Source organism: Pongo pygmaeus, chromosome 3, assembly GCF_028885625.2.
Source record: "Pongo pygmaeus isolate AG05252 chromosome 3, NHGRI_mPonPyg2-v2.0_pri, whole genome shotgun sequence".
NCBI lineage: Eukaryota > Metazoa > Chordata > Mammalia > Primates > Hominidae > Pongo > Pongo pygmaeus.
The window spans coordinates 131,012,096-131,028,136 of NC_072376.2; the positions used below are offsets into that span (position 1 = coordinate 131,012,096).

Genomic DNA, 16,041 nt, shown 5'->3' on the forward strand with positions numbered 1-16,041 from the left:
ATAAGAATTTCATAATACAATTAGAAATATTAACAGCAGAGTAGACCAAACTGGGAAAAGAACTTCAGAGCTTGAAGACTGGCTCTTCAGGCCAACTCAGTCAGACAAAACTAAAGAAAAATAATTGTTAAAAATGAACAAAACCTCTGAGAAATATGGGTTATGTAAAGACACCAAATTTATGATTCATTGGCATTCTTGAGAGAGAAGGAGACAGAATAAGTAACTGGGAAAATATATTTGAGCATATTTCCCTAATCACACCAGAGAGGTTGAGTTGCAAATTCAAGAAATACAGAAAACCTAGGCTGCATACTATATGAGATGACCATCCTTGAGGCACACAGTCATCAGATTCACCAAGGTCAATGCAAAAGAAAAAATCTTAAAGGCAGCTAGAGAGAAGAAGGGTCAAGTCATGTACAGAGGGAACCCCATTAAGCTAGCAGCACACCTTTCAGCAGAAACATTACAACCAGAAGAGATTGGGAGCCTATTTTTAGCATTTTTAAAAACAAAAATTCCAACCAAGAACTTCATATGGCACCGAACTAAGCTTCTTAGGAGAAACAGATATAAAATCCTTCTCAGGCAAGCAAATGCTGAATGAATTCATTTCAACTAGACCAGCCTTACAAGAGGTTCTTAGGGAGTGCTGAACATGGAATTGAAAAGCAACACCTGCTATCCCAAAAACACACTTAAGCACATAGCCTGCAGGCACAGTAATCCACCTAGACAATCAAGTCTTCATAACAACCAGCTAACAACATGATGACAGGACCAAAATCTCACAGATCCATACTAATCCTGAATGTAAATGAGCTAAATGCCCCACTTAAAAGACACAGAGTGGCAAGCTAGATGAAAAGACAAGACCCAACCATCTGCTGTCTTCATGAGACCAATTTCACATGTAATAGTACCCACAGGTGCAAAGTAAAAGGATGGAGAAAGATCTACCATACAAATGGAAAATATACAAAGATCAGGAGTGGCTATTCTTATATTAGATAAAACAAACTTCAAACCAATAAAAATTTAAAAAGACAAAGAAGGGCAATACATAATAATAAAGAATACAATCCGACAACAAGACTTAACTATCCTAAGTATATATACACCCAACATTGGAGCATCTAGATTCATGAAACAAGTTCTTCTTCACCTACAACAAAACTTAGACAACTATACAATAATAATGGGAGATGTCAACACCCCACTCACAATGTTAGACAGATACTCAAGGCAGAAAACTAATAAACTCCGGACTTAAACTTGACACCTGACCAACCAGATCTAATAGATATCTACAGAACTAGTCCACCCAACAACCACAAAATACACATATTTTTCATCTGCACATAAAACATATTCTAAGATTGACCACATGTTTGTTCATGAAGCAAGTCTCAATAAATTTTAAAAAACTGAAATCATACCAAGAACATTCACCAACCTCAGTGCAATTAAAAAAATCAATATCAAGAAGGTCTCTCAAAACTACACAATTATATGGAAATTAAACAACTTGCTCCTGAATAACACCTTGGTGAATATCAAAATTTAGGCAGAAATCAAAAAATTCTTTGAAATTAATGAAGGCAGGGACACAACTTAGCAAAATCTCTGGGATGCAGCTAAGTTAGTGTAAAGAAGAAAGATCATAGCATTAAATGCCTTCATCAAGAAGTTAGAAAGATCTCAAATTAACAATCTACCTTTGTACCTAAAGGAACTAAAATAAAGGAATAAACATACCCCCACAGCTGGCAGAAAAAAATAAATAACTAATATTAAAGAAGAATTAAATGAAATTGAGATGCCAAAATCCATATAAAAGACCAATGAAACCAAGAGTTGGTTCTTAGAAAAAAATAAACAAGACTGATAGACCACTAGCTAGAATAACAGAAAAATAAAGAGAATATCCAAAAAAGAACAACCAAAAATGACAAAGATAACATTACAACTAATCCCACAGAAATAGAAATATCCTTAAAGATACTACAAATATCTCTACTCACATGAATTAGAAAATCTAGAGGAAATGGGTAAATTCCAGGAAACACAATCTCCCAAAACTGAATCATTAAGAGATTGAAACTCTGAAAAGACCAATATCGAGCTCTGAAATTGAATCAGTAATTAAAAAAAAAAAAAAACCCTACCCACCAGATAAAGCACTGGAGCAGATGGATTCACAGCCGAATTGTACCAGACATACTAAAATGAACTGGTACCAATCCTACTGAAATTATTCCAAAAAATTGAGGAGAAAGGGCTTCTTCCTCACTCATTCTGTGAAGCAAGCATCAGCCTGATACCAAAATCTGGCAGAGACATGATGAAGAAAAAAAACTCGGGCCAATATCTCTGATGAACATAGATGCAGAAATTCTCAACAAAATACTAGCAAACCAAATCCAGCAGCATATCAAAAATTTAATATTGCCACAGTCAGGTCAGCTTTATTTCTAGGATGCAAGGCTGTTTCAACATATGCAAGTCAGTAAATGTCATTTACCACATAAACAGAATTAAAAGCAAAACCATATGATCATCTCAATAGATGCAGAAAAGCTTTCAATAAAATCCAACATACCTTCATGCAGTCTAGGCGTTAAAGGAACATATCTTAAAATAATAAGAGACATCTATGACAAACTCACAGCCAATGTCATACTGAACAAGCAAAAGCTGGAACCACTACTCTTGAGAACTGGAATCAGATGAGGATGCCCACCCTCACCACTCCTATAACACTGGAAGTCCTAGCCAGAGCAATCAGACAAGAGAAAGAAATAAAGCATCCAAATAGAAAAAGAAGTCAAACTATCTCTCTTTGCTGGTGATATGATTCTATACCTAGAAAATGCTAAAGATTCTGCCAAAAGGTCCCTAGAACTGATAAATGACTTCAGGAAAGTTTCAGGATACAAAATCAATATACAAAAATCAGTAGTGTCCCTATACATATATCAATAATGTTAAAGCTGAGAGTCCAATGAAGAATACAATCCCATGTACAATAGCCACAAATAAAATGAAATATCTAACAATACAGCTAGCCAAGGAGGTAAAAGATCTGTACAAGGAGAACTAAAAAACACTGATGAAATAAATCAAAGACAATACAAATAAATGAAAATACTTTTCATGCTCATGGATTAGAAGAATCAGTATCATTAAAATGGCCATGCTGCTTAAAGCAATTTACAGATTCAACACTACTCCTATCATATTACAAATGCTATTTTTAAATAAATACAAAAAACTGTTCTAAAATTCACATGGAACCAAAAAAGAGCCCGAATAGCCAAAGCAATTCTAAGCAAAAAGAACAAAGCCAGAAGCATCAGACTACCTGACTTCAAACTATACTACAAAGCTACAGTAACCCAAACAGCGTGGTACTGGTACAAAAGCAGACACACAGACCAGTGGAACACAATAGAAAACTCAGAAATAAAGCCACACACCTACAATCATCTGATCTTTGGCAAGGCAAACAAAAGCAAGCATAAGTAAAGCACTCCCTATTCAGTAAATGGTGCTGGGATAAATGGCTAGCCATATGCAGAAGAATGAAACTGGACCCTTACCTTTTACCATGTACAAAAATTAACTCAAGGTAATTTGCCTAGGCTGAAATCCTAAGCAAATTAAGTAAGCAAGTTAATTCAAATGCAGGACATCAAACTATAAAAATTTTAGAAGTAAATCTTAGAAATACTGTTTATGATATCAGCCTTGGCAAAGAATTTTTGGCTAAGTCCCCAAAAGCAATTGCAATGAAAACAAAAGTTGACTAGTAGGACCTAATTAAACTAAAGAGCTTCTGAACAGCAGAAGAAACTATCAGCAGAGTAAACAGACAACCTACAGAACAGGAGAAAATATTCACAAAGTACGCATCCAACAAAGGTCTAATATCCAGAGTCTACAAGAAACTTAAATCAATAAGAAAGAAACAACCAACCCCCTTTAAAAACAGGCAAAGGACATGAGCAGATGTTTCTTCAAAGAAGCAATCAGGCAAGAGAAAGAAATAAGGCATCTAAATAGAAAAAGAAGTCAAATTATCTCTCTTTGCTGATGATATGATTCTATACCTAGAAAATGCTAAATATCCTGCCAAAATAGTCTCTTTATTAAAAGAAGACATACAAGTAGCCAACAAACATGAAAAAATGTTAATCATCACTAATCATCAGAGAAATGCAAATCAACACCACAGTGAGATATCATCTACACCAGTCAGAATGGCAATTAGTAAGAAGTTAAAAGATAACAGATGCTGGTGAAGCTGCATAGAAAAGGGAATGCTTATACACTGTTGGTGCGAATGTAAACAAATTCAGCCACTATGGAAAGAAGTTTGGAGATTTCTGAAAGAACTTAAAACAGAGCTATCACTTGACCACAGATTCCGTTACTGGGTATATACCCAAAGGAAAATAAATCATTCTACTAAAAAGATGCATACACTTGTATGTTTATCACAGGACTATTCAAAATAGTAAGATAAACAATCAAACTAGATGCCAATCAAGAGTGAATTGGATAAAGAAAATGTGGTACAAATACACCATGGAATACTATGTGGCCATAAAAAAGAATGAAGTCATGTCTTTTGTAGTAACATGGATACAACTGGAGGACATAATCCTAAACGAATTAACTCAGGAACAGACAACTAAATACCACATGTTCTCACTTATAAGTGGGAGCTAAACACTGAGCACACATGGACATATACACAAGAACAATAGACACTGTGGACTATTAGAGGGAGGAAGAAGGAAAGGGGACATACATGGTGGAAAAACTACCTATTGGGTACTGTGCTTACTGCCTGGGTGACGGGATCCATACCGTAAATGTCAGCATCCCACAGTATCCCCAGGTAGTAAACCTGCATGTGTACCCTCTAAAATAACAGTTGAATTTTTTTAAAAGGAAAAGAATTCCTTAGGTGCCCAGGTAAATCCAAGCATGGCTATACATTATTTTGGATTTGACTAGCCAGGAAATATGTGTTTGTTTCCCATTAGTTCAACTATCTGAGAAAAAATATTGTTCAGTGGACAGATATATACATAGTTTGCTTAACCTTCATGCACTCAAAATACTCTTAACAGTAAATCTGTATCAGTGTGCTGTGATACCAGAGGAAGTGTAATCCTAATAAATGTAGAACACCCAAATAAAAAAGAAGCACTCATGTTTCTTTCTTATTATTTTTCAAAGTTACCAAATTTTCAAAGGTTACTAAGACTTAAAAGGGATTTCAAATTATTGCACAAGAAAGTGTTTCATGAAGTCTCAGTTGTTTTCATTACATTTTTAAAAACATTTTTGGAGTAGTTTTTCACATAATTACTAAACTCCTTCTCAAAAAGTGGAAATAGAATGGTATAGAAAGTGAATCAGTAGGTAAATTTGCTCTTCTCCAAGAGTATATGATTCCCAATGGTCTCATACCAGATTTGCAGAAACCCTGGGAAGTATTTTATTCCTCATGTTCATCTTACCACATGACTGTTTTGATTTTTGGAAAATGCAACTATGAAAATATGCAGTTCTAAAATAATTAATTGCATTGTGGGACCATATATGCATTTTGAAAGGGTTATTTTAATGAGAGCAATTATCATAAGGTTGTTTCTCTAATGAATATAAAATGTGTATACAATGATAAAATTGACTATGCCATCGACTTTGCAGAAAAGAAAAAAACATGTTTTAATTATGGCATAAACATTCAGTACCTGTAATTAAAAACAAACAGCTTGAGTATGTGTTACATAATGTATAGCCAGATGGCAAGAAATGGCAGTGTATGACTTAGGTGACCTCTCTGTGGTCTTTGTTATATAGTATCTATAGAGTTTGATGCAAAGCACAGTGAATATCATGAAATTTTCTGTTAGCCCAAAGTCTTTTTTGTACTAGGGATAAAGGGCTCAATGGACCCCTTTTCCTCTTTCTATCAGTCCCATGTCCTCACACGGATCTGGGAGAAGAAAAGGGAGGGCTTCGAATTTACTATACACCAGTTCATCTGCCAAATACTCTGCCACTTACGCTAGTCAACAAGATAAAAACTTGCTTATTTTAATGCTGCAAACTGACTGTTTTATATTCTTTTCTATTTTTCAGACTATTTTCTGTGAGTCCTGATCAAGTGATACAAATGAGCTGCAATGGTGACATAAACTCTTGACTGAGATTGGAAAAGTAGCTGGAACACCATCTTTTCTTTTAACTTTTTATGGTGCTTCTATTGGCATAGTTGGGGAAAGTACCTACAACATGAGTTTTATCATGAAGCTTCACAGACACTTTCAAAGAACAGTCATTCTGCTTGCCACTTTTTGTATGGTGAGCATTATCATTTCTGCTTACTACCTGTACAGTGGCTACAAACAGGAAAATGAACTCTCTGAGACGGCTTCAGAAGTTGACTGTGGCGACCTCCAACACCTACCATATCGGCTAATGGAAGTGAAAGCAATGAAGCTTTTTGATGCCTCAAGGACAGACCCCACAGTCCTAGTATTTGTAGAGAGCCAGTACTCATCTCTTGGTCAAGACATCATTATGATTCTAGAATCAAGTAGATTCCAGTATCACATTGAAATTGCCCCTGGAAAGGGAGACCTCCCAGCGCTTATAGACAAAATGAAAGGCAAATACATTCTCATTATTTATGAGAATATTTTAAAGTATATAAATATGGACTCCTGGAATCGAAGCCTTCTAGATAAATACTGTGTAGAATACGGTGTGGGTGTCATTGGATTCCACAAAACTAGTGAGAAGAATGTACAGAGCTTTCAGTTAAAAGGTTTCCCTTTTTCCATATATGGAAATCTTGCAGTAAAAGATTGTTGTATTAATCCTCATTCTCCATTGCTTCGTGTGACCAAATCTTCCAAGCTTGAAAAAGGTTCTTTACCTGGAACTGACTGGACAGTTTTTCAGATTAATCATTCAGCCTATCAACCAGTAATATTTGCCAAAGTAAAGACCCCAGAAAACCTTTCTCCTTCCATCTCTAAAGGTGCTTTTTATGCCACTATCATACATGACCTGGGGCTTCATGATGGAATTCAAAGGGTTCTGTTTGGCAACAACTTGAACTTTTGGCTGCACAAGCTCATCTTCATAGATGCCATCTCCTTCTTATCAGGGAAGAGGCTGACATTGTCCTTGGACAGGTACATTCTTGTGGATATTGATGATATATTTGTGGGAAAAGAGGGAACAAGAATGAACACCAATGATGTAAAGGTAAGGCTCTATTTTCTCAAGTTTCAAAGTTCAGTTCATCTCCCAGCAGGGATACAACCATCCCAGTTTGTACTACAACTGGGTTACCCAGGACATGGGATTTATTGGGAAAGTCTGGGCAATCTAGGATTATCACTCACCCTAAATCAACTAAGAAGATTATATATTTCTATCTGAATCAAGAAAAATAAAGATTTTACTAAAAGATTGAGTGTGGCAGGATCCTGAAATGGTTTTCTACATGTATTTACAACTAGAGTAGAAGTCATTTTGTTTAATTACTTTCCAGAAACTATCTACCTCTAAAAAAACTATTACTAATCTCAGACTTAGCTCATTTAAATATGAAATTAAAGTGAATTTGTCTTAATGATAATAAATATTTCCACAAATTTCAAGAATTATAGATCTCATGGTAGCAAGTTCAGATACTTTTGGAAGTCAAATATGCAGTGCATTTTCTCTTATATGTTTCTGAAACTGAAAATCAGTACTACTAAATATGAAGATCAATGACTGTACAAGCATATTTATTCACATATAAACATGAGGATTTAACTTGATTTCAGTGAACACTTCTGACACATATATGAAGCCAATCATGCTGAATTTAAATTGTATTACATTTCTTATTGTGTAAAACTGCTGCCCTTAAACAAAAAAACAATTATTTGAAATAGTTTGTCATTATTATGAGTTGATTGTGTTATATAAACAGCTGATTGTTCACTATTAAAAAATTTTAAAATTAAAGTTATCTACATTTGTCTTAGTTTCCCATTCGAAATGTCATAGGATTCTATCTCTGTTATACTACATATTGATTTCTCATAAAAGTGAGACTTTTGATACATAGTTTTTATTCTACAGCTTTGACCTTTTGGTAGAATATCTAGAACCAAATCAGATAGCAAAAAATACATCTTGAAAACTTTGTTCTTTTCTCTAGTCACTAAGCATCTGGCAAATAATAGTAATGTTCATCACACTAGTTAAGTGGGCTAAGAAATACCAGAAGGACCATTAAATGTTACTGTAAGAGAGTGTGAAGACTGAAAAGATAAATAACTTCCATATTCTTGGCACTATTTTAGTCTCTTCCTTTTAGCTAAACAGAAATTAATTAATAAAGAAGCTGTATTTAAGTTTCCATTAAGTCTTTGTACTTACTTTTGAAAATATAGCTAAATTAAAACCAAGCTGGTAATTTAAGCATTTATTAGGTGTTTGAAGGTTACAAGCAATACATGATTCTTCCATTTTTTTCCATTTCAAATGATTTTGGTGAGAAGTGTTTTCAATATGAATATATTTCTGAAGTGAAATTGTTTGAAACTGTCAAATATATATTGTTCTGGAATTTTAAAATATGGTAAATAAATCCCTGAGTTTTGTATGTAGCCCCCCATTTCCCCTAATATTATACAAAATACAAAATGCCGTTTGTGCTCCAGAAGTTAAGCCAGTTTTCAGGGGTATGAAAAATTAGAGGCTTATTGAATACATTAAAGAAAAATTTGGCAAGTCCACTTTATGAACTGCTCATATTTAGATAGAAATATATTTTCTAAACTACCTAAATGCTTTTTTAAAAAATATGTTTCGAATAATCTGGGTTTTTAAATTACTTCTAAATTGCATCTGTGATTGTGTCTCAAAACACTAATTTACTGCAGTCAGTTGCCCTGAGAGTATAAGCAGTCATTCATGTATTCATTCTGTAACTAGTTATTAAGTGTGTACTACATGTGAAGCACTTTTTGGAACTTACAGATAGAATCTTGAACTGTAGTCCATTCCATAGAAGAGGGGCAGGGGAGAGTAGAGTCATAGGAAAGCACATTGTGCTGAGCATCTATCCGTTCAGTTCTTCATATGGCTATATCCCATTCCAGGCATAGAGGCAAGCTTTAGGGATACAAAGATAAAGTGGGGGCGATAAATAGGTAAATAGCTTGCAACATGGTAAGCACAATAGCAAACATATCCACAGAGTTTCATATAAATTATGTTGTGGGAAACACTACAGTGTGTGCTGTGTACCTGTAACTATTAAGTATGTAGGACAGAGTTCGAAGGCAAGACTAGATTGATGTGATGATTTGGAAAGATGTAGCAGTAATTCAGACAAAGACAGCAATTTCTTGAAATCAGGAAATTGGAGTAAGAATGGAGAAGGAAGGACCAAATTAAGATCTATTTAGGAAGTAAAATTGAACAACTTAGTAATTGGCTGAATGGAGATAAAAGAGAATATAATCATGACATTAGAATTCATCATGAAAGAGAATATAAGGATGACATTAGGATTTTTAGTGTAGGTGGATAATTGTTGATGATGTCAACAATAATAAGTAAGAGGATCATAGTGAAGATCAATAAAGGTCATAATAAAAATTTCAGTTTTATTAAAGTGCATGTGGGACGCAGAGGCATTTCACAGGTAGTTGCCTCACAGGAAAAGGGTAGGAAATATAGATTTCAAATTCATCATCCTATAGGGAATCATTCACCGCATGAAAGTGTGTGAGCTCAGCCAGGGAAAAAATTTATAGAGTGATAAGAGAAGATGATCGAATGTAGAATATTGAGGAAAATCATCATTTAGAAGACAAGTAGAGGGAAATATCCCTTGAATAAGAGTTTAAAAGAACAGTCAGAGACAGGAAGCTGAGATGCTATAGCTTCAGAAAAAGTGCGATCAGCAGTATAAAACCCAATCACAGGGTCCACTGGGGTAAGGACTGGAGAGTCTCCTTTGGGAAAAGACAAAGATCACTGGGGACTCTTGCATAATCTATGTGAATGGAATGATAGAGACCGAAGCCCATTTGCAGTGAGTTGGAGTCAGGAGTTAACTAAGGGGGTCAAGATGTGAAGAAAGAGAGTGTAGAGCACTCAGTGGAGAAATTTTTGTATGAAGGAAAAAAGAGAAATTATACAGTAGCTAGAGGGTAGACTGGTTCTAGGAAGACCAACTGTCCTGGTTTGTCCAGGACTGAGAGTACTTGTTGCTAAAACGTAGAGTCCAAGAGTTATATAGGGTGACCTAACTAAATCAGATAAAGGAAGAAACAATCAAAAATCATGAGGTCTAAAAAAAATCATAAATTTTGTGATTAAGAGTATATAATTAGTATAAATGTTTAAATCAATTATTTTATTTAATTATTACCACTTATGAGCAAATATTATATTTTCCCTATTTGAAGTATTGGGAAAATTTAAAAGAATGTGAGAAAATCAAAAGTTACATAAACTGTTATGTACAAAATTGGAAGGAGAGTGCAAGACATAAATTTTAACTAGCAAACTAATCACTGCATGGATGTTATTTTTTTTTCTTATGTGGAACAGAAAATGTGCTTCCTTATTTAATGGGAAGATTTGAATAGCAATGCAATATCAGCTTTACCCACCTAGATGTTGAATAATATGAGTATATTTTAAAGAGCCTCAAAGCCACAGAAGAAACTGCAACATGGCACAAAGTGTTTCATTCTTTGTGCCACAAAAAGACAAAAAAAAAGAAACAGACCTAAGTTGGGGTCTTCATTTGTCTAGGAATATGCAAGCTACAAGCCATAGCCTGTAAAGAACCAAAGAAGAAAATTGTTTAGATAATTCAAATATTCCTTTAAAAAGGCAGGACAAATTTCAGTGAAATTGAAGTCAGGAAAAGGTGTGTGTGTGTGTGTATGTGTGTGTGTGTGCACGTATGCATGCAAACGTGTTCCATTGGACTATTGGATGAGTTTTAGTGATGTTCAAAATTTCAAGTTTCTTGTGATCTACAACCTACCCTCAAACTTCCCGACTAAGGGTTTTGGGAGAGAGAAAGTGATGTTTCTACAATTAAAAAAAGCTTCTACCATTAAAGCATTTTAGTTTACATGAAAGCACTTCATGACCCAGTGAACACTAACAACCCATATGATCTTTTAGGCGCATTAACTCACTCCTGTTGTAAGATCCATTATACCTTTAGACCTACCATTTCATATAACATTTATCTCCCAAGACATCTGAGAAGTCGAATGAGAAGATTCTGGAAAAGGTGGTCTTTCAGGGTTTTACTGAACTCCTTGCAATTGAATACCCTCAATGCATGAAAGAGGTTACATATCACTCCCTCCTGCATCTCTCCCTTCCTCTCTCTCTTCTATTTCCGTAATAGATACACATTCCTTTCGAACTTTGAGAAAATTCCTAACATTCTTCAGAAAATGAAGAACCCACCCAGTCACATCTGAGCTTACTGAAGAGGTAACTGTGGCTCCTCCTGGAGCACCTTGTACTTCTTTCTGGAGGTACTCAACAGCCACTTTCCTTTTTTAACTACCCCAGACCTTTCTCACTATTTTCTTACATTTCAATATACCATAACTTGTCTATTTGTGGATTAGCCCTTTAAAAATCTACATTTTTTAAGTGGCCCCAGAAGAAAGGGAAGTTCTTAAATTTTTAATACAATGTCATGAGTGGCTATATCATTATTTTCCTCTGTAATGGAAGATCCAAGAGTACCTAGAGAAAAGAAAGTGCTGAAAATAGAATTGGGAAGCCAGAAAACTGAAAAATAAGAGGTATCAAGCTCAGAAGACAAACTCGGCTGACTTTTCAGCCTTGCTTGGGGCTGACTGTGGGAAGCTCTAATTGGAATGTAAAAGTGCGCTTTGTGCTGCTTGACTTCACCACTAATATTCACCACCCCAGCTAAGGGGAAGCCAGAGGCTTCATAAAATCACTAAAAAATAACAACATACCAAATATTGGGAGGAGGAGGAAAATACAACTGAAATCAATTATTCTGTCATAAGTACACATAAAAGGGTAGCAAAAATTTCTCCAGACAGTTCACTATTCATGTGCTCTGTATGAACGTCAAGATCTGTACACTGTACATAGTATTAATGTTTTGTCATTTTTCTCCTAAACTCATTTCTTGAGTTCCTTTCCATTATATCTGATGTTTCTTATCTCTTATTTACTGATATTCATTTAATTGTATTATGCCATAGAAGCATGTATCTGCTTGATACCAATACTTCAAATTTGCTAGATTTACATTATAACTGGATACAGTATGCTTCATGTACTTGACAGGAACATATATTCTCTAATCAAGGTATATCAACACAACCTTGTTAACTACATTTTTCAAATCTGTCCTCTTACTGTATTCTTTTTGGGGGGTGAGGGAATGGAATGGTATCCCTGATGCTATTAAAAGAGTTATGTTTAATTTTCCAACTCTGATGGTTGACTGTAAATATTTCCTTGTTCTGAAAATTATTGCCTTGTATATTTTGAAGCTATGTTAAGTGCACATATTTTGAAATTGTATTTTAATATAATGTTTTTTCATTCTATGTTATCTTTTAACTTTATTAATGTTGTTTTGCCTTTGTTTTGCTTAATGCTAATATAGCTATACCAGCTTTCTTTTGATTACTATTTGAGAAATATATCTTACCCCTTTTTTATATATTTTTAATCTCTCTCCTGCCTTTGCACTGTAAATTAGCTTTGAAAACAGCTCCTAGGTGAACTTTGCTTTTTGTCTACTCTGTCAATTTGTCTTTTAATTAACAAGATCAATCTACATATAGTTAATTGGATTATCCATGTATATGGATTTATTTCAGCTACTTTATTTTGTGCTTTATATTTGCCCCACTTGTTATATTTCTTTTCTTCTTTCTCTCTCTTCCTTTTTACCTTCATTTGAATTGTCAGTTTTTTTCTTTTTTCTATCCATTTCTGGTTTAAATGAATGTATTTTATCTCTTTTTTTTTTAGTAGTTTCTCCAAAAATTTAAACATATGCACTAAACAAATGCCAATATCTTCATACCTCAGTCAAAAGGTACAAAGTTCTTTATCTCCAATAATGCTCTCTCTCCTTTGGCAGTTGGGTTATTCTTGTACTAGACGTTAATGTTGTTGTTTAACCCCAGATATTAGGCACTGTTGTTTTTACTACCATCAAAATTTTATTAGATTTGCCAGATTTCTACTGTTATCTTTGCCAACCGTTCACCTTTTCTCATCTGATGTGATTCTCAGCTTCTAAACCTTACCCCTTTTTGTAAAGAGCAGACAGAGTCATGCCATTGACACATAATTTTGATCATGACCCCCTCTCCTCAAAACCCTCCAGCAACTTCCAGTGTCTTTATCTCTGCTATACGCCCAGCTCCTTTTCCCTCACTCACTCTACTGCAGCCTCTCTAGTATCCTTGCTGTTCCTCACTCCTGTTTCAGAATTTTGCACTTGCTGTTCTTTCTCCCTAAAGTGTCCTTCCCCCAGATTGGTGCATGGCTCTCTTCTTTGCTTCCTTTAGGTCTTTACTCAAATGTTACTTTCTCAGTGAAGTCTTCTCTGACCATTCTCTTTGAAGTTGCAACCTCTAAATCTCCCATCTTTCCCTGAGGGTGTTTTGTTCCGGCACTTATGATCACCAATGATGTGCTAAAACTGGCTCACATTGGCTTATAAGGTCAATTTTGTGCATCTCTTCCTAGCTTTATGGAAGGCGTATTTACACCATAAAAATGGACAAATGCAACAAATCTGGGCTTTTTATTCACAGAGACCCAGTTGTTAAAGGCTTCACAGCATGCTACCAGACATACCATGTACTTTACTAATTTATTAGGTTGGTGCAAAAATAATTGTGGTTTTTGCCACTACTTTGTTATTTGGACTATTAAAATGTAAGCTTTATTAGGGCAAGATTTTTTTCATCTATTTTGTTCACTGATGTATCTCCAGCACAGAGAAATGTGCCTGGCTCAGTATATATTTGTTGAATGAATGAATTTTATTCTTTCTGAAGTATATCCTTTAGACATGATAAAAGAAAAACATCAGCTGAATTAAATTTAAAGGAGGTTAACTGAGCAATGAACAATTCATGAATCAGGCAGCCTCCCGAGCCAGAGTAGGTTCAGAGACTCCAGCGCAGCCACATGGTTAGGAAGATTTATGGACAGAAAAAGGAAAGTGACATACAGAAAACAGAAGTGAGGACAGAAACAGCTGGATTGGTTACAGGTTAGTGTTTGCCTTATTTGAACATAATTTGAACACAACTGACTGGCCAAAACACAGTGATTGGCACAAGTGTAGACTACGGTCTGTTTACACCTCCACTTGTTATAGCTCACGATGTACAGAAAAACCTTTAGGCTGAACTGAAATTATGTAAGGAGGCAGCTTTAGACTAAACTTTATTTTAAAGACTTCCTTCAGTGAGAATCTATTCATGGTAAACCATCTCAGATTTTATGCATTGTAAATGTCTTTATTTTCCCTCATCCTTAAAAGATAGTTTGGTTGAGTTCACAATGCCTAGTTAACAGTTCCCTCATATATATCCATTGCTGCTCACGCTGGGAAGACTGATCCTCCCTGGAAGTCACCTAAACATTTTTGGTAATAGAATGTCCAGTTCCACTGGTCCCTAATAGTTTTATGATTGTCACAATATTAGGCAATTTGAGACCATTCTTCTCTCCCTCCCTCTCCCTCACTCTCTCTCTGTTTGGTGGAATACTTATTTCTACATTTGATATAATGCGATCATATTAAAAATACACAGGAAAATAAATTACTGTCAATATTATTATCACATTCAAATAGCCACAGTGTGCTAGCAACTATACAACTATACAGTTATTTTAAGGAAATAATTTTATAATTTAACATGGGGAAAATCATAAAATAGATTAGCAAAGGGAAAAACCATTTCATATTCATAATCTACTTTTAATATATTGTATTAAATTTGTTGTTACATTGTGAAATGGAATGCTTCTCTACTATTAAGGAGTGATTTGTTATGCAATGACATTCTAAAAGAATGAGTTATAAATTATTTAAAGAAAGCAAAATGCTGTTACTGAACACATGAATATGTAAACAGGATATTTGGTGACTGATTACATTTTTTAAAGGTCTGATGCAGTCTGGGCACAGTGGCTCATGCCTGTAACCCCAGCACTTTGGGAGGCCGAGGTGTTCAGATCACCTGAGGTCGGGAGTTCAAGACCAGCTTGACCAACATGGAGAAACCCCATCTCTACTAAAAATACAAAATTAGCCAGGAGTGGTGGCACACTCCTGCAGTCCCAGCTACTCCAGAGGCTGAGGCAGGAAAATAGCTTGAACCCGGGAGGTGGAGGTTGCAGTGAGCTGAGATCTCACCATTGCACTCCAGCCCCGGCAACAAGAGCGAAACTCCGTTTAAAAAAAAAAAAAAAAAAAGGTCTGGTGCAATGAATCCAGCTCATGCATGATACAAGAAGGCTGTCATAGATGGTACCAAAGCTCAACCAGACAATGATGAGTTCTACACACTGTAGTAGCAGAAGAATACAGGAGGCAAATTCAGAACAGAGATTTAGGTTCTAGAGATATTAAGAAAATTACACACATTTACTTTGTTAAAATAATGTCATAAGATTTCAAAGGATATGCTGATGAATAATGAAACACATTTTTGATAAAGGAAATCAAAAACCTTGGAGAAAATTGTACTATTTGCCAGTTACTGGATTATGTCCTTCTCTTGGTTAAGAGAATTTATTTCTTTTAACATTCCATGTTTCTAGAAAATAAATCAGCATGTAAAAAATCATTTTTGTATCTCTATGCTGGTGGTTTAAACTTGTACAAACTGCAGTAAGTTACTCTCAAAATAGGTAACACTTACTGAGTACATACGTTGTTTTAAG

General features: G+C 35.0%; 1 protein-coding gene across 3 annotated transcripts in view; it reads left to right on the forward strand.

The window, feature by feature from the left end:
* LOC129035728 (bifunctional heparan sulfate N-deacetylase/N-sulfotransferase 3) overlaps positions 1 to 16,041 on the forward strand; it is a 224,059-nt gene that overhangs the window by 13,288 nt on the left and 194,730 nt on the right. For all 3 annotated transcript variants that reach the window (XM_063664056.1, XM_054486497.2, XM_063664055.1), the window contains exon 2: positions 6,166 to 7,299. In XM_063664056.1, the coding sequence (XP_063520126.1) occupies positions 6,319 to 7,299 (981 nt within the window). In that variant the 5' untranslated portion in view covers positions 6,166 to 6,318. The remainder of the gene's footprint in view (positions 1 to 6,165; positions 7,300 to 16,041) is intronic.